At 36.2% G+C, this 20711-nt stretch overlaps 1 protein-coding gene across 4 annotated transcripts in view; it reads left to right on the forward strand.

Annotated features, from left to right (window-relative positions):
• The first annotated feature begins 6225 nt into the window (after window positions 1–6225).
• Window positions 6226–20711, forward strand: part of LOC114646149 (uncharacterized) — a 53547-nt gene continuing 39061 nt past the window's right edge. For 2 of the 4 annotated variants that reach the window (XR_003715279.2, XM_051922813.1), the window contains exons 1-5: window positions 6226–6960; window positions 9298–9783; window positions 10931–11036; window positions 17929–18063; window positions 18150–18245. Coding sequence is in view for 2 of the 4 variants with exons in the window: in XM_051922813.1 (XP_051778773.1) it covers window positions 6402–6960; window positions 9298–9783; window positions 10931–11036; window positions 17929–18063; window positions 18150–18245 (1382 nt within the window). In the remaining 2 variants the exon portion in view is untranslated. The remainder of the gene's footprint in view (window positions 6961–9297; window positions 9784–10930; window positions 11037–17928; window positions 18064–18149; window positions 18246–20711) is intronic. The other 2 variants (XR_007934115.1, XM_028794161.2) reach the window with 1 other exon arrangement.

The following is a 20711-nucleotide window of genomic DNA, read 5'->3' on the forward strand; positions in this document are numbered from 1 at the left end:
AATAAAACATTTTTCCATTTTAAATTTTGATTATATCGGTAATAACAAAATAAACATAAATGATCACAATAACAGTTATTTTACAACTGTGAGGCAACATTTGCCCCTTTTTATTTGTATTTCTTACAAAATCAATAAATGGGATTGCCTTCATCAGTTCTCAGTGATCTTTCTACACTGATGTAAATTAAAAAAAATTATGGATACAAAGCAAATAACAAAATCTATCTATCTATCTATCTATCTATCTATCTATCTATCTATCTATCTATCTATCTATCTATCTATCTATCTATCTATCTATCTATCTATCTATCTATCTATCTATCTATCTATTGCAGAAGAAATTAAATTTGAAATATGTTAAAGAAAGAAATTTGTCCCCAGCTAGGGCTTCTTTGAGTCAGAAACCAGGCAGGAGGAAACTTGTTTATTGCATCATGTATTTCTCGGGAGCATCCTGTCACAGCAATCTACTAAGGGACAGAGCCCTGGGCAGATGTTGTCAGAAAAAGGTCAGAGAGTAAATATAGAAGTCTATATTTATAAACAATTGAATTTACATGGCAGTGCTGAATTAGTACTTAAATATCATACTCTGATTGTTTCATTGGCTTGCACCATCTGAATATTTTATTTGTCAAAAGATATGAGGTGTTCTCATCAAAGACCATAACCAGCTTGCATACCCCAAAATAAAAGTCTCATTTTACTATATTCTTGGTCTTTACATTGCTCTCAAATAATTCTTGAGTTCCTGCAAATATGTGATATCTGCAACTCTTACTGGGTACATAATAGTCAGCAAATGTCTTGAACCATCACCCAGAACCTTCTTGTTCTTTGTTGTTCACTTGACCTTTCACTTGAACAAGCTTCTGGCATTTATTAACTCTTTTATGCTACTTCTAAGATATATGCTATATTTGAATATGGAAAGCATATCAAAACACTTTACGTGCAATGACTATATTACCCCTAAATGACCATGTGAATCCTAAGTCTCATTTTTCTTCCACACTATCTATCTATCTATCTATCTATCTATCTATCTATCTATCTATCTATCTATCTATCTATCTATCTATCTATCTATCTATCTATCTATCTATCTATCTATCTATATTATCATACCATATACATAAATATACACATATATTAATTTATTAATTCATTTTCTAAACCCTGGAGAGTGAGGCAGAACCTTTTATAGCAACTTGGGACATTTGGCAGGAACCAACATTAGACACAGCAGCAATCTATGATGGAGTAGAAACGCACCCATACTCACTGAACCCATTTTGCATTGCCAGTCATCCTAACACGGACATCTCTGGGATGTAGGACGAAATCCAAACCACCATCACCACTATATTATGCAAATTTGATGAGTAGTCTAGTAAGCAAGAGGACCAATGGCAAGGACAACAAAATAACATTTATTAATTTCTCATGCACTGGAAGTGGAAATATAGGAGGCCATATGCTTTGTGTGCATGTTAAGTGCGATGGAAGTAAAACAGACAGGGGCAGAAGTATGCAATATTTCTGTGTGTCAAAGGATTCTAAAACTGGCATCCTTGACCCTAAGGTAACAGAAGGAGAGAGCAAGTCCAGGGAGGGAATGACTTTGGAACTCAGTCCCAGTTAGGATTATGTAGGATGGTTAGGTTTTTGTTACATACCAGGCTGCTGGGGCCCTGCCTTTAAAACTCAATACTTTGAGGTCAACTAGAGGTTCAGGAGTACAAGAACATCAGGATTCATGGAAGGAAGCTTTAGGCTTATGTCTGAAGATTAAAAGTGATTCCAGAACTTGATGTAAGTGAATGGGGTTAAAAACCTCCACAAGGCCTTTGCACATTTAAGTGTGGTAGGGAAAACAAATGCCATTGTCTAAGAGACAATAAAAATTTGGACCTGAGCATCAGTAAGCTTTGCAAATGGAAACAAGGTACCTGAACTATTCCATAACATTTCAGTAATTATTTACCGCTCTGATGCTGATCTTTCTGATCATAAAGTAGGTCATTACAATAGCAATTGACAAGAAGAATTCATAATGAATTGCAGTATTTGAGGGTTCTCCTAGAGTGCCCGTTTCTCTTGCAGTTTGGCTCAAAAACTACTTAGCACATTGTCATCTCATAACAGGCTTAAGTTTCGAGTTTGCTATTTTTCTGTCCAGCCATTTTAGGTCTAGACCATCCTCAAGGAACTGACACACAGATATACACACAGACAGACACACACCAGTCATCGAGATATACATGTTTTTGTTATCAGGAGACCCTAAAATGATGACACCCATCAAAAATCGGAGATCGAAATTTTCGACGGATCTAAAGCTTTCACTCCTCCCCCATATATGATAGGTTATGGTGGGGGAGGGCGCAAACCACAAATAGGAAGCAGAAGTGGCAGTGTTAGGATACATTACATACATGCAGTCACACCTCGAGAGTACATATATATATATATATAGTGAGGTGCAAATGAGGGAGAGGAGAACCAAAGAAATGTTGGGGTCTCAGCCGGGTCACCTCATTTACTGCTAGCATATATAAATAGGTTGATACAGTAGCTCAGTAGTTAGCACTGTGGCTTCATGTATCACCTGTTCTGGTTTTGATTTGACTCCTATTCCTGAATGTTATTTGTCCAGATTTTGCATATTCTTCCAGTGTCTGTGCATTTTTTTCAAGGTACTCAAGTTGAGCAGCTTTCTTCTCAAAAAGTGTGCAGATTATATCGACCGGTAATTCCAAATTGGCCCAAGTATGAATGTGAGTGTTGGTGTGTTTGTGTGTGTGTTAGTTGGCCCTGCCCAGGGCCTGTTTCCTAAATTTTGCTTAGTCCTACCAGAATAGACTCCAGTTTATTAGAATGACTATTAGTACACCATACGACCACAAGTTTTGAATTCAGGTATTTCAGCCATACCCATTGTTAACAGGTGCATAAAATAAAGCACATACCTATGCAATTTTAATTGACATACTGTATGTTGGCAGTAGAAAGGTTCATACTGAAGAGCTCAGTGACTTTACACATGGCACTGTCATAGGATGGCACCTTTGCCACAAGTTAGTATGTGAAATTTGAGCTCTGCTAGATTTGCCCTGGTCAATTGTAATTATTACGAAGTGAAAGTGTCAAGGAACAACAACAGCTCAACCACAAAGTGGCAGACCACATAAACTTGCAGAGCAAGACCACAAACTGCTGAAGCACATGGTGTGTAAAAATTGCCTGTCCTCTTTTGCATCTTTTACAGCAGAGCTCTAAACTTCCCGTGGAAGCAACATTAGTATAAACTGTGCATCAGAAGCTTCATGAAATAGCTTTTTTCCATGTCTGAGCAGCTGCACACAAGTCTAAAATCACTATGTGCAATGCCAAGCATCAGCTGGAATGGTGTAAAGCACATCTCCTTTGGACTTTGAAGCAGTGGAAATGTCTTCTCTGGTGTGATGGACCATACTTCAATATCTGCCAGGAAGATGCTACCTTATGGACTGCATAGTGCCTACTGTAAAATTTGGTGGAGAATGGATAATATTCTGGGGTTATATTCCAGGGTTTGGGCTAGGTCCTTTGGTTCCATATTCTACAGCATACAAAGATATTTTAGACAATTGTGTACTTCCAACTTTGTGGCAACAGTTTATAGAAGGCCATTTTCTGTTCCAGCATGGCCTTGCCACAGTGGACAAAGCCAAGTCCATAAAGACATTATTATATGAGTGTAGTGTGGAGGAACCTGAGTGACCTGCACAGAGCCCTGACCTCAACACCATTGAACATCTTCAGAATAAACTGGAACAACGATTGGGAGCCAGGCCTTCTCATATAACATCAGTACCTGGCCTCACAAATGCTCTATTGGCTGAATGGACTTGATTATCTACCGACACACTCCAAAAGTAGAAGCTGTTATACCTGCAACAGGGGGAATGGGGTTGGGGGGTGCAACTCCATATTAATGCCCATGGTTTCATATACAGTAGGTGTAATGGTCAGGTGTCCACAAACATTTGGCCATGTAGTGCACTGTATATATAAGTCCTGCTTTTAAATTTACATCATCATCTTTATAAGAAATGTGCCATTGTACTGTGCTTGATAAAACTTTGAATAACTTTTTGAATAAAATATTGTATATTATTAAATCTGCACAAACAATCCACTTTTATTATTTTTTTACAAAATCATTCTATATTTGTAGTTATAGAATCTGAGCAGATCACAAATAAATATTGGTGACACAGCGACAAACAAATTTGTATATTCCGAGTGTCCACTTTAAGTCCAGCTGTCCTTCCTAGATTATATAAGGCACATGCCCACAAGATACAGTATATCTCTAACTTCTACGTCTTCCCCAATGGACTGGATGCATGTAATTCATCCATCCATACATTTTCCAACCCGCTGAATCCGAACACAGGGTCACGGGGGTCTGCTGGAGTCAATCCCAGCCAACACAGGGCAGGAACCAATCCCATGCAGGGTGCCAACCCACCGCAGGACACACACAAACACACCCACACACCAAGCATACACTAGGGCCAATTTAGAATCGCCAATCCACCTAACCAGCATGTCTTTGGACAGAAGATGGCGTTCAGTCAGAGATTTGCATGCACATTTCAGGTAAGTCAGAATGTTCTGGAAACTCTGGACATGGATGGAATAATATTTGTAACAAATCATTACTGCTCCATTTATGTGAAGAAAATGCACTCTCACGTGAAATGAAAGTCCTGGTAGTGGTGCATCTTTTGCCCACAGGAAAAATTAAACTTTGCCAAAGCAATGATTTGAGTATGCCACAACCAGCCTTTTCTCAAATTTTGCACCAAACTTTAAACATCCTTGCAGGAAATGTTAAAGCAAGCTGAATTCATGCAAATCGCTGTTTTTCCTGGAGTTGTTGGTATGATTGATGGGACACAGAAAAAGTATGGATAAGCAAATGTGAATCACAAGCAATACCACAGTATCAACACAGGTTATTTTGCACCCTAGGCCAAGCTTATTAGAGCACCGTCGGACTGTTCGGTAGCTAAATCATGCAGCTAGGTTTTCACCCCTTATGATCTGCACCCTAGGCGAATGCCTAATTTGCTTTAATGGTGGCCCTGAACACACAGGTGGTCATGGATGCAAACTTTATTATTCTTGATGTTGCTACACAGTGGCCCAATTACAATGCAATACAATCTATATATATAATTCACTAAGCAGCCGACCATGGCACGCAAGACAGAGACCATGGGATACACATGACAGAGCCACGCCCACCAACTCACAGAGTCCCGCCCTCAAATTCTAAGACCATGGGATACGCACGACAGAGCCTCGCCCCGCCAACTCTAACCCTCCTCCCGCGTCATGGGATACGCATGACCACGTCCACCCTCGCAAACTGTTTTACACGCTGCATACAGCGATTCCCATCCACGACAAACATGCTTCTTTTTAGATGGTCCTGCAGGAACAGGGAAAACCTTTGTCTGCAAAAACCTGATTCATACCATACTAAGAGCATAGTGTTTTTATTGGCTTACCCGCCTGCTCTCATCATGGGAGTTCTGCAGGCGTCAATGAAATACTTTCAAGGTCGGAATTTATTTTTAGTGCCTTCAGTGAGAGTTAATTAAACAGAGTTTGGTCATTTATACAGAACCGGTAAGAAGCCTTTAGAAGGTGTGTAGAAGTGATATTTTAAGATGTCTTAAGTACAGTCTATCACGGCCCCCAGTTTCAATAAAATCAATTCAGCAGGAGTTTTCACGCACAATAGTGTACTAGGTTACCCAAATCAATACAGCAAAGGATGGTCTTTAACTCAGAAAGTGAGGCTATCGAAGGAGCGAAAAGTGGCGTTTCAGTTAGCAGTATCTGTGCTGAAAGGATTTTCTCAGGTGCCTGAGATACTAACTGGAGTAAGCGGATTCAATACTGGATGGATGGGTTTATAGATTTAACTCATATGATGGCACAGCGTTAGAATAGTGAATTGGCAGATTGAAGGGAGAATGCCTCAAAGAGAAACAGAAATACGGTACCACATATTTGAGTTCTGTTTTTGAAAGTACAAGAAGCCGAGTCTACTACCTAAAGCGACTTTTATTATGGCACATGCTTATTTTTCGGGGCGGAAGTATTTACTTTCTGTCGCTCATCGACCTACATTTATACCACGTGACTTGACTTTAGACCAGGAAGTAGTTTGCAGTGCCATTTATCACCGTGGTTCGTTTCATTCAACATGGAGATAGCATATTGGTAGGACATTAATGTACCTTGAGAACACAATTATTTATGAGTATATCAACCACATGGCCTGAAAGCGTTTATCTGAACCGCTTGCTATAAACAAATCGCCTTTAAAAATGAGCACGAACGCAGGATGTGTGTTATCTGGTCACCAGTCCGTTGAGAGGCTGCATGTTGGCGGCAATACCAAAAGTAAATACGGGGTCTTTCAACTAGAGGAGGACATCCTACAGCCATTTGCTGAATGCAAAAATAAGATGGACAACTGTAGCATCGTTTCCCTTTCCAAAGAAGAGCGTATGTCGGCAATCGAGCGGGTGGTGAAAACCGCAGTCGAGACTGTTGTGTACGTTATTACCAGGCTGAACGATTGCACCATCCGCGATCTGCAGCTGAGGATCGCTGAAAAGGAGAAAGAAAACGAACTGCTGAAAATCCGGATGGAACTGACCGAGAGAGAGCTGACTGGACGTATTCACCGTCTGACCGCACAGAATGCAGCTGTTACCAAGAATAAAAGATCTGATGATCCAGCAAGCGAGAGGCGGTTAGCCAAGCAGCTTGTAGGTTTACCGGCGGAGCAGGGGGGCTTGTCTCCCGCCGTCACGGAGGTAGAGAACAGTGCCGTAGAAAGTGATACGGAGCAGGAGGTGCTTGCTGACAGTGATTTCTCTGGTAAATAAAAATATTACATCTCTTTATACATGCAATAAAATGTTACGGTTTGAGAAACATTTAAACAGTATCTGTACATGGAGGTGACATAATGGGGTGTGGGGCGGGGTTGTGGTTAAAGTTTGACATCAAAAATGAGCAGATATGCCGTTACCACCCGTAGATAACGTTAAGTCCTCTTTGTCTAATCGCTGGTATTGACTCCTTTGATGGAAACAGTCATTAAGAGGTCACTTTCATCCAGTAAGTTTTTCCCATTTCTCCATGCTGAATTCTTTTAGCTGTGCGCTGTTTGACAAGTGTTTTGCTGGCACAGCCCATTTGAACTATGCAGTGCATCTCTATTGGATTCATAGCTGGGCTTTCACTTGTCTAGTCCAGAAATCTCCCCTTCTTTCTTTTCACCCATTCCTTGGTGGATTTACTGGTATGTTTAGAGTCATTATCATGTTTCAAGGTCCACTTTCAGTTGAGCTTCAATCTTCTGACAGATGGTCTCATATTGAAGAATTCACAGTGGATTCTGTGATGGTGAGCTGTCCAGAGCACGATACAGCACAGCAGCCCCAAACCAGAATATTTTGCCCACCCTGCTTTACAGTTGATCTTGGATTCTTCTGGTCAAATGCTTTCTTTTGTTTTCGCCAATCATGTCTTTTGATACTGTGGCCAAATAACTTATATCTTTGCCATATCTGTCCAGTGCACATTGTTGCAGAAGTCCTGGGCAAACGTTAGTCTTGCTCTAATGTTCTATCTGGATTGCAAAGATTTCCTTCTGGTGCATCTCTTGCAAAGATTTCCTTCTGGTGCATCTCTTATAGAGATCTACTTTTTATGCAGCCTCTTTCTAATGGTAGATTCATGCAGTTTAACATCAGCAGTGACAAGAGCTACCTGTTGGTCCTGTGATGAAATTCTCAGTTTCTTGGAGAATGGTTGATTTTAAGTTGTTTTGGGATCTTTTAAAATTCCTTCCCAGACTTGGAGACATCTATGCACATCATCCTGAAGGTCTCCAGAAGCTCTTTCAATCTAAGCATGGTGATAACACACACTTATAATAATAATAATTAATTCATTACATTTATATAGCACTTTTCACTTAACACAGACGAAACCAGACTAAATATCTGAGGTTCAGTTAGGACAGGTTCTTCCAAGATTCTCTCTAATTATGTTCTATTCATTTACACCTCACTTGATGCTAATTTTAGGTTTTTTAAGGTAGTAACAAATGGAGGGATAAACTTACTTTTTTCCACTTGCAAAATTTGCACTTTGCCTATTTAAACTGGACTACAAAATGTAAATGTGACATGATATTATATTATCTTTACCTATAGGTACAGTTTAAATGAAGATTAAATGTTGATGTGTCCATGTATGTTAAAAATGAAAAAATATTTCATGAGGTGTATCTCCTTGCCTGACTGTATGTAAGCTGCATTAGGTGAATTCCTTCTATTAACTGAAATTCTTAAACTTCCTGGCTCAAACAATAATTCAGATTATCAAGAGACATACCATTTCCAAAAATACGTACCTACTGAATATTTTCATGACCCCAAGATAATGACGATTCAGAAACTTAGCCAGGCTTCTTTTAGTTGTTAGGAATTGGGTGCACATTTAATCTTTTTTTTTTTTTTTAACCACTTATTTGTTTTTAGAATGTGAAGATTAAATTGTTTTTCTTTTTAATTTAGTTAACATAGTTGAAATATTTTTGTATCATTTTCTACACCATTTTTTTTATTATGAGTACTGCCATTTTGTGGAGCAGTTCTTACTGGGTTACCCTGATAGGTAAAAATATGTGTTTCCTTTTTATCTGAGTCAATGAAGAACTAGCAAAAAGATTGATGTCTGTTTATATAGTGTTTTTGGCAGAATGATCTCTGTTCTATGTGAGTTCAACGCTGTTTTAGGGCTTTGATTTTTGGCTTGACAACAGTGCATATTAGATTTCCCTGTTAGAAATCTTTACTTGTCTTTTGGCTCATGTCTCTCCTTCTGGACCCTTATTTAAAAAACAAAAAAAACTCTATCCGCCCTGAGAATATTAGCAAACACTCTAACTTATAGTTTAAAACAAAAAGAAGAGTTAGTGAAGGGTTATATTTTAGACACAGTTGTTCAAAGGATGTAAACATTTTGCCAATATAAAAATCTCCAAAAGGTCTCAATACTGTCTGCGTTAAAAAACCAGGGCACTGGGGATATGTGATTGTCTTAAAAAGGTTAAACTGGCAGTAATAGCTCATCCTTAAAATGTCCCATTGTTCATGCCTAAGATTATATGTTCACATTTTATTTTTTATCTCCCAAATACAGGTGCAGAAGAGGGACTCCAAGGAGAGAAACTTGCCTGTGTCAAAAACGAACCCCTTGATTGGAATTTTTTTGAAGTTACCTTGGTCAACGGACCTGTACCACCTGAACAAAACTGTGGCTTGTTACAACCAGGATCAAATTCAAATAGCCGTAATGTTTTTGAAGTAGAATCAACATCTATTAAAGATGAATCCATGGATGCACGGCCTGTCATTATCAAAGAGGAGGCAAATGATTGTGAAGGTCTGGATGTATCATGGGAAGTTTCTAAAGGAGGTAGTTCAAACTGCATCCAGGAAGAAGGTCTTAATAAAGAATTACTTTTAAAACACAATTCTGTGCACATACATCCAGGCCTTCCAAAAGAATTTTGTTATGATTTAATAAAAGAAGGCAGAGACTGGATATTTAAAAATGGCAATTTTGGAAGTGGGACTAATTTTTATCAACATGAGGGACCAATGTACTCCTACAGCTCAGTAACACGTAAGTATACTGAGTCCTTTTTTTTTTTTTTTTTTTCTTTTCTCATTTTAATTCATGACACAGTTCACATATAATTCTGTCGTGAGTTGGATTGACAAGATTAAAGGAGGAATATATTTTGTAAAAAAAAAAAAAATCAGTGTTTGAAATAATCGGTAATTAATCTGTTTAAATTTATTGCCACTTTGCATACTCAAATTTTAGGAGTTTAGGCCACCGGTTACTAACAAAAATAGTATGTTATTAACAATTAAAAAAAAAAAAAAAAAATGACACAAACTAAGCAACCAAAGCTTCAATCTTTTATCTTTATTTACAGAACTATTTGGTTTGGTGTGATGCAATATCAAATTAATCCAGTGCAGTCCTTTAGTGGAGAACATCCATTTGTTAGGTGGCTGATCAGGCTAGATTGCACCTACTTCTTAGAAAACAGCAGTCTACTTCCTGTGATTATCACATGTGCAAAACCAAAATCGTTTGAAAACCAAGTCACAGAAGAAAATCTACATGGATATTGAGAGAATGTGAAAAATCCACACAGAAGGTGATCAGGAAAGTAACTGTACCTCTCAGAGTAGTAAAGCGGCAGTGCTAACTGGTGCCTGCTGCACCACAGTCATCTTGTTTTTTTATGCGTCCCAGCCCTTAAGGATTCATCTGGACTGGATCATCTGACTCCATGTATCTGTGTTTGGAGTATACTCTACATGTAGACTCCACACCTTAAAATATCTTGTCATCAAGTGTCTACACTTAAGCCTCTGCCTTTCTCTGTATCTTTTTGCTTCCACCAATAGTTTCCACACTATCTAGGCAGGATTTTCTCCCTACTGTGGGGAACATACCCAGACAACCCCTTCCTTTTTTCCATGACTTTCTAGCAATAATGGCTAATAACTACAGCCATTTTGCAGACTTACGACATGGCAACAAAAGTAAATATTTTCTTTTTAGCATGTGTGAATCACTCATGCATTCCTATGTCTGTTTGAGTTTTCCATCTAACTGTGCGTATTTCATTTGAAGCTCTTCGCTTAAAAGATATCCAACAGTGTTTGATTTTTGTTGTTGTAAGCTTAACACAAAATGCAATTTTTTTCCTTGAATTGTCTGGTGGTTAAAGATGATTTTTGACATATTTCAGAGAAAATGAACAAGGTGTCTGCAACAGAAATGCAACATTGTTACCTGGGAAGACTTAAAGCAGGCACAGAGAGGGGAAGGATGCAGAAAGGGAAAGATCAAAACAGGTACAATTTTTTGTATTTTTGTTTATTTTGAAAAATGCAGAAAAATAAAATAATTAAATAGATTGGCTCAGCTTCTTAGGAGTTAATATTTTACTTTGAAGTGCCATAACAAAAGCAGGTTTCAATGAAGTTACAATTAAAAATGATTCTTTGATAGATTTTAAATAAAGCAATGTTTAAACTCAAAATTGCTGTTATGTTTTTAAAACCACATCCATCTTAACTATAGTTTTATGAGTGCTCTTTGCTTTGATTATAAGTTTTCTTTAAAAGGTAATAGGTTTTAGGATAGGATGCCCAAACTCCAGGCCTAGAGCACCACTGTGGCTGCAGGTTTTCATTCTAACACTTTTCTTAGTGCCCAGTTCTTTCTGATAATTAACTCTCTTTCTGTAATTTTAATAGACTTGCTTCTTAAGACTCGGGACCCTCTTAATTATTTCTTTTCGTTAATTAACAGATCAAATATTTATCGAGATACAAAACAAGCCAGCACATGACCAGCAACCATTGTCCATCATACAATATATGAAAGTAAAAAAGGTGAACATCTCAGTAATGTTGATCTTCTCAGGTCTACAAAACATTTTGTTGGTGGTCCTAGAATAAAGAAAATCAATAGTTTTGGAAATGTCTGCTGTGGCAGAATAAGAGCACCAACTAGCCATGGAGTTAAATGATAGGCTTAATTAACATCAAGAATCGGCTTCAATTTAATAAACCGTTTGGAGTGAAATTGGTTGGAGTCAGAGGTCCTGACTTAGCTGGTCATCTGTTGGCTAACTAACTTCACGTCTCATTTCTGTTCGGGTGCCGTTTAAGAAAAAAAATGAGCAATTCAGAGAACTGATTTGTAAAAAAAGTCAATTAAAATCAAGAAAAAATAAGTTAATTAGGCTGCCTACCCTATACTGCACTTTCACCACGTTATCTAACGCTAGTCATGATGAGCGTATTTTGTTTTGAAGCAAAAAGTGACCGTTTGCTAAGATGGAATGTAAATATTTTCTCTCAACTATTACACACCATTAAGTTAATGGTAATGTAAACTACACTTCTTCAGTACACTTAAACCTCCACTCATAAGGTACCATAACCACGGAAAGTATTGTGGTGCTTGTGGAATTGTAGCTTGAACAGGTAGCCAGTTGATCAGAACTTGTATAGTGAAGGACAGCTAAAGCTGGTCATAGTCATAATTTATATCCTCTGTAGCTATGTAGTAAGAATTTATTTTCTGTTACAGTATACAATGCTTTTTTTATAAAGTACACTGTGTTTATTAACAATAAAGATTTTAATTGACTACTTATAGAGAAAGTTAATTACACACATTCACATCTATTAGCTTGTACTTTTTAAAAGTTCTTGGAAATGATTTTTCAACATGATGCTGCTGCAGTAAAAAGCTGGGTTCTATGTGTTAAATTGCTTTGAGTCTTTTGCAAGTCCTTTTCATTCCTGTTTGACATGGTTATTTTTAAGTGGATTTTTTATCATTTAACTGAAGAATAACAATTTTCCATTTTGAGTGTCTTGCTTTAATTGTATGGTGTCTGTCTGTACCCTATATGTAACTAGCCACCCAACTGAAAAATCCAAAGTGCTTTAAAACAATTTACTGTAGTACTTCATAAAAGAATATTTCTAAGAATGCTTCCTGTGTGGACAGCCATGTTTTTTTTAACATGTAATAATCTTTATCATTAAATAATCTTTAATATCAGTTTCATTAATTTTATGACAGATCTCATACATTATCTAACAGATGGCCTTTTGGTAGTTTGCACAATCCCTAGAGCTATAAGTGAATCAGGTTTCCTTTGTGTCTAAGACTTGTAGTTTGAAAATGTTAAGATTTAATATGTTGTCAGATATAATATGAATTCATTTAATTGTTTTTTGCCTTTCACCAACACTAAAACTTTCAGAGTCAAAACAAAATGACAATTATGAAGACTCTTTTTTTTATAATTAACAGAAAAGAGATTTCATCTATCAGTATTTTCCCCTTTTTCTAATTTTATTTAGAAAATATATAACTAATTAATAGAGGTCCCCTGTTTGCATTATTGGTGGTTAACATAAGCTAAAATATACACTAATAACTCTGAAGTCCAATGTTTAATTGCTGCTCTTCTTAACAGTTGTCGTGTCACATAAATGCAATAAATGGCCAGAAAGCACAGAATACAATATAGGTCTTTATTAAGAGACTTAGCCCCAAATAAATCATGCAGTGCAGAAAGAAAATAAAACCTTTAAGGTTTTTAAACTATTTGAATTTTTTGTTACAGACATAAGTGTGGCTTGGTTATTTGGTTTAAATCAAACAGCATTTAATAATGAAATCTGTTCAGCTTAGGAGTTTTTTTTTCCCCCGATTAAATGGTTACTTAAAAATCAGTCTTAAAATCCAGTATGCTAAGCACTTCTTAGCAAAACAAGAAAAGCATTATAAGTTTGTTTAAAAAAAAATAAAAAAAATTTAAATTTCATATAACTAGTGATGAGCAAAAATTGCCAAGTTCGCTTCGCTAGGGAAATGTCTGCCAACTATACTGGATATATTATTGTGGACAAAAAGGTGATCTAAGCAGTGCTGCAGCAGTCCTAACCATTGCACCACTGTGCCTCTGTGAGATCAAAGAAGAAAGAACACAGTCAGAGACACGCAATCATAGATTTCATCAAAACAAAGTGGAAACACCGAAAACTTAGTCAGAAGTCAGAAAAAATATGTATGTCTTTTAAAGGCAGTAAATTTAAAGTGACCTGATTGAAAATGTTGGCTCGTTCTATTTTTCGAAGTCGCGCTGGAGGCTCTCCAAGCTGTCTGTGCTGATGCTTTGTACATTTTCTTCTATCAAAAAGATAGAAACATGTAGTAAATAGTAATAAACCTGTCGTTATTATTTCATAGAGTCTCATGTGTTTGGAGGGTAGGTGTCAGGCTCCTTTAAGGTTTGTTTTCACTCTTGCCGCGCCACATGGCTAATCATTATGCATGCATAGGGCACGTGCCTTCTCCTCTTATATTGACGTGGAACTCGAAGATCGTCCTGCACATTTGGCTACAAGCACAGATAACTCATCCCACAGAATCTGTAATGCAAATAATTAGCATTATATACCTGGGGGCAGTCTTGTCACTGTTGGCTGTTACAGCTCCGGAGGGCATTGCACTGGCCTCACAAAGCATTATAGGGCACTGGTATTTATAATAAAAAAAAAAAATCAGCTAAACCGGCCAAATTAAATCATTTGAAGAACAAGGGTGAATGCAACAAATTCACTGCGAATAACGCTTTGGCTGATCACTAATAAGAACAATGCCAAAAAGTGCTGGATATTCCATAAATAAATACGATTTATACCTCCACTCCAATATACCAGAGAGTGTATTTGTTTCAGGTTTTTATGATGGTGAAAGAGCTGCCCCTGTGATATAACTGCTCAGTTGTTTTATTAAACACATCAAATAACCACATTATTAATGACTTTATCTGTTTTCCATATCTTGAACTCTTTGCTTTTCATGAGGCCTTACACATAAATTATAGGATTCCTTTACTAACTTTTTAGTCTTTTTTTTTACCTCAATTTTATACTTTATGGCATATTTAGAATTCAAAAGGAAAACCAGTGAGGTCTGAAATTACTGGTTAAATTATTGTATTTTTTTTTTCTTGTGTCTAATTGCTGGTTTGTACTTCCTATTTGATATCTTACTATAATTTTACTATAGACATTCTTGAAATGTCATTACTTGTTACTGGAATCTAATGCCATCATTTGACACACTTTATATAGCACAGAAAGCAGACAAGAAATGTGGGTAAACGTAGTATGCTCCTGCTCAGACTGCATTATCTGTCTTGCTTTATATGTGTGCCCCTGTTCAGTGCCCTTCCAAGGCACCCGATGAATACACAAGGTGTCTTGCACCCTAGTAGCCTGTACATTTCCACGATGGTATCTAGCATTACTTCTTTCTCTGCCAGTTAAGTTATTTCCCTATGAGGCTTGTACCATCAGTAAGGTGCCATGGACCTTAGCAACCTTTTGCCAGCTGTACTTCCACTCACAATGGTCAAATCGAAATCAACAAACTGAAAGTCTTGATACTGTAGAAACCACGAGTCTACTTAGCAGTTTGTTACAATATACTTGCAAATGTTTTTTACCATCTTTTAATACAGGAAAAATTATGAGTGATAAGAAGACAAACTTACAAGTATTAAACAACTGTTGGTAAACTCAACAACATACTTGAAAATCTAAAGCATCACAGTTCACTGGGAGTAGAAGTGTAAAGGCCATGTCATTGAGATGCAAACTACATTGGAAATTATTGTGGATGTTTCAAATTATTTTTTTAATTACAAATCCTAGTTAATTTTCATACACTAAAATTATACTTTTGATTTAACTTTTCCAGTGTTTTTATAGGGCTCTGTAAAGTAAGTACAGAATTTTAGACTGCAGACCTTAACATGCTGTTCAGACAGCATGAGAGAACTGTATGTGATATTGACTGTGGTATTTCTCAAAGTTCTATACTTGCTCCATTTGTATTCTCTGTATAGATGTTTCCAGTTGCTGTAATCATATGAGCATATGGAAATCAGTTGATATTTGGTTATTCTCACATCTGCATCTGTAGTGTAAAAGTATATAGATGGTCAACTTCCACTTACCAGGTGCTTGTCAAACAAAATGCTTTTTAATCAAATACAAGCAAGACTCTGATACTTATAGTCCATCTCTAAAAACTGAAAAAATGTTTGAGCAAGCCTCTCAGTTTACCTCACCATGTTTAGCTTGAGCCCAAGAATATGAAGATCATTCTAAGATATTTTATGTTTTTTCACTTTTTAAGCATTTTATAGGTTCATTTCTAGCCCTTTTTCATTGGATGCTGACAAATTAAGTCATGCTTTTGTATTTACCCATTTGTTAAGAGTTACTGTTTACTGGATTGGCAAAAAGTTGATTTTTAATTATATTTGTCCTCTATTTAAAAATAGTTTAAAAACAGATCAGTTTATATTTAAAAATAGTTTAAAAACAGATCAGTTTAAACAAAGATAAGTGTGAAAGATAGTAACAGGTAGCTAATTAGAGCTTAATTAAATTTATATCTAATCATATCAACTGTTAGTTCTATAGAGTACTGGTCAGTTGCAATTATTAGTTGTTTACCACACACTGAATAATTTATTATTTGTTCCCATTTCACTACATTTAATCATTTTTCAGCTTTAGATAGTATGGAGAAAACCGTGTCACTTATTCCAGTTGAGTAAAACAAAACTGTAAGCTAGTAGTGTAACAGTTTATTAATCCCAAAGGAAATTACTTACGTTTTCTGATTCTGATACAGTAAAGTGTTCATTGAACAAAAGCATTCCATCCACTGTTAAATGCCACTGTTAAGCTGAAAAGAAGCATAAGCTTTGGTAGCTCCAAAGGTATTAATAGTAGTCTAGTAGGGTAAAAATAAATAACACAGAGCATGGAAAATAATATACATAACAAGTTGGTTAAGTTTGCATAAACAGTAACACTAGGTAGAATAGCAGATAATTTAGAATTAGCTTTAGCTTTCATTATAAACGAACCTGGACAAAAATACAGACTTTGTTGAATTTTTGGCAGATAAAACTTAAATAGATTTACTTAAATGTAAATTATTACATGTACTAAATAAAAATGTAATATTTCAAAACACAATGAGAGGACTGTAGCTTGAAAGTACACCTTATGAGAAGGATCTAGGAAGAGTAGTGGACTTGTCACTTTCTATTTCCAGTTTACAGAACCCATTAATAAAGCTAATAATATGTTAGGTTATAATGCTCGAAGTGTAGAGTACAAGTTAAAAGAGGTTTATGTTTAAGCTACAAAATGTAGGAATGAGGCCTCATCTGCAATACTGTGTGCAGTTTTGGCCTCCATGTTACAAAAATGACATAGCCCCGATAGAGAAAGTCCAGAGACGAGCAACTAGAGAGTGGTATTTTAGGGACTTTCATATCTCAACTTGATGTTATTTCTGAGAAATTAGCTGAATAGGATTAGCAAGCTTGTTAGGTTGAGTGGCCTGCTCTCATCAACATTGTTCTAATGTTCCTTATGTTGACAAGGGGACAGGTGTTTGAAAACTTCTGTCACAGGTTGGTTCTAATCCTGGTGCAGTCTTAGGTCTTAGCCTGTGTCTGGCAGAGAATGAGGGAGGTTATATTCTGTTAAGGGTTGTCTTTTTATTGTTCAAATATTGTAATTATATAAACTGGTTTCCAGTGTTTATGTAGCATTTATAAAGGTGTTGTTATATGAATGCCCTGTTAAATGTTTAGGCACAGTTTCTTGATTTTTAAAGCTACTTTGTAGTAATATTCATTTAGTGAAGAAAGGAGAAACTATAGGGAACTGAATTATGTTTGTAGGATGCATTTTTGTTTTGTAGGAAAGATTTAGTACTCCTTCATTACAATCATTTCGGGTACTAGGTTAATATAGTTTTAAAAATCATCTCAAAAATACATTTTAGGTTGTGTTTTAGCAAACTTTTTATTTAATTATCTTTTTCATGCATTTTATTTCTAAAATGTTTTGTGCTTTTTATGTTATGCTTTTTGTAAGTTTTATACATCTCATTTTGAACTGTGAAAGGTACTATATACGTAAAATTAGTATTTTTATTCATAGTAGTAATTGTATAATCATGTTATTTTAATAAAATTGTTTTGCATGTAGTAACCATATTTTTTGTTTTGTAATTTTCCTATCTTATTTTCATGTATCTGGCCATCTTTAAAATTACATTTATTTTGTTACATTATAGTTTAAGCATTACAGTTCATATAAAAATTAATCTGATTTGCAGGTTTACCCTTTGTGCTAACAAAACAAAGAACACTGCACTTTCAGAACAGTATAATCCAGAGCAAGGTGTTTCTAGAGCTGCCCTGAGACAAAGGAGGTATAGAGAGAGCTTACAAAGAAATGGGGTCTATGAAGAGTAAGAATTTACCATTTATTAACAAGAAAGTGTCATTTAAAGATACATAGGAGTTTACTGTGTTAAGCTTTTCTTTCTGTTTGGAGGTACAAGAGGCAGCAAGCACTCCGTTCAGCTGCTTGGCGGCGGCGTGAAAAGACAGAAGAAGAGAGAGAAAGAGAGAGAGCACTGGCAAGAATAAGGTAAGACATGGAAACTGAGTATGGAATACACAGAATGTATCAGAAAGGAATAGTATTTCTTCTCATTTCTAACAGCCTGTTACTAAAGATCTTAGCATCCATACTCCGTCTTAGTGTTATTTATCACTAACCTCAGTGCACTGAGTGCACAATCAACCTTGAAAACATTGAAATTTGATTAACATGTAAATGAGATGGCATAGAGGCACATTAGCCTTCAACGCTTCATTTTCCAGCATCCTAGATTTCCACATTATCCCCATGTCTGTGTAAAATATTCGCTTTGTACTCTGGTTTTCTTTCCACACCTAAAAGATGTGCATGTTAGTTTAGCTGAGTGAAGCCCAATGATGCACTGCCACTGTGTTCTTGGCCAGTTCCTGTTATGTGCCCAGTGCTGCCATGATAGGTTCTGGGACTTTAAATTCAATTAACTGGATGTGAGAATGTCATGTTAAATTATAAAAATAAGTATTGTTTAGTACAATTATACAACCCCAATTCCATATACCCAGTCATGTTACTGACCTTTTGACAATTAACCTAATTAGTTGCAAAATGTTCCCCTAGCTGCTTCTTTTTAGTACCACTTACTTTTCCAGCTTTTTGCTTCTCCCGTCCCAACGATTTTGAGACATGTTGCTGCCATCAAATTCAAAATATTTGCAAAATGGTAAAATGTCTCACTTTCGACATTTGATATGTTTTCTATGTTTTATTATGAATAAAATATGGGTTTACAAGATTTGCAAATCATTGCATTCTGTTTTTATTTAAATTTTACTGAGTGTCCTAACTTTTCTGGAATTGGGGTTGTATTATTGTGTGGTAGCAAAATCTGTACATTTACTGTATAAATGCATTCTTTTGGAAATTAAAAAAAAAAAGCTAACAGTGCCTTCATGTAATCAATAGGCACAACTCGAACTCATGATTCTAGCTTGTCTGTCTTAACCATATTAATAATAAATTATGCTGCAAGAAGCCATACACTCTTGTACTTATTGAATGAAATATACATTTTCCTGGCCTAGCTTGATTTTTGGAAAAAAGACTGATAAAAAAAAAATATAAAGAGAGCTTAAACAGTAGTATTTTTTTATTGTGTTCAATTCAGTTTTTGATCTGTCAATCACTTGCAAAGGTGCTTGAAAGTTCGTGAACTCTTCAGAATTTCCTATATTCCTGCATAAGTATGACTTAAAACATCGTCATATTTTCACACAAGTCCTAAAAATATAACCCAGCTAAACAAATGAGACAAACGTATCATACTTGGCCATTAATTTATTGAGGAAAATCACCCAGTGTTACATATCTGTGAGTGGCAGAAGTATGTAAAACTTTACTTTTAGTATTTAGTGTGACACCCTTTTGCAGCAATAACTGCAACTAAACATTTCCAGTTGGTCTTGATCAGTCCTGCACATCAGTTTGGAGGAATTTTAACCCATTCCTCCATACAGAATTGCCTCAACTCAGGGATGTTGCTGGGTTTTTTCAAATGAACTGCACACTTCTCTTCCTTCCACAACATTTTTGTTGGGTTAAAGGTCAGGACTTGATCATTCCAAAATATTTATTTTATTCTTCTTCAACCACTGTTTGCTAGATTGACTTGTGTGCTTGGCGTCTTTGTCTTGCTGCAGGACTTAGTTTCTCTCCTGAGATGTAGTCCACAGACAGATGGTATAATTTAGAATTCAGTTTCCCGTCCACAATGACAAGTTGGCCTGGTCCATGATGAAGCAAAACAGGCCCAAAGCATATGGGTAATGCTGAAGGGTTCACTAACTTTCAAGCACCACTGTAGTTTTTTCCTTTTGATTAGTAGGAAGCATTGGTTCCTGACATGAAGGTGCTGCTCGTTAGGAGTTCCTCTTAAAGAGACTGCACTTATAATAATAATAGTAGCAATAAATAATTCAATAATGCAAATAAAACCTTTTCTGATAAAAAAAAGAATATGTAAAGGTTCTTAATTAAATTACAATAGAAGCATTTATAAACTATTTATTAAAGAGAATCAATCAAACTCCAGTCAGTTGGGACCTTGCAGGGGTAGAGGAAAGTGTCACAATGTGCATTTCTAATCTGATCACTGCATCCTCCTTGGATTGGAAAAGCATTTCTTATTTACCTCATTGTTTGGAAGCTTATGGACTAGAAGAACATATTTTGATATTCAGCCTGCAGAAGTTCCCATGATCACCTTGAGTGATTCGGAGGATATGACTATTTGCAAGATGGCTGGTTTCCAAATTGTCACACTAATTCCAAGCTGCATATTATGCCATGGAAGTAGCACAAAATAAGGTCATTTCATCAGTCAATCAATGTAAGAACAAGATTACTACTCAAAAAACAAACTAATGAACACCGTCGACAACTTGGTTTTTGTTGTGCCAATTTCAAAAATTCACATCAAGTTAGTAAGTCAGTGAAATGCTGTGGTATATTTTAGTG

Source organism: Erpetoichthys calabaricus, chromosome 2 (assembly GCF_900747795.2).
Source record: "Erpetoichthys calabaricus chromosome 2, fErpCal1.3, whole genome shotgun sequence".
Taxonomy (NCBI): Eukaryota; Metazoa; Chordata; class Cladistia; order Polypteriformes; family Polypteridae; genus Erpetoichthys; species Erpetoichthys calabaricus.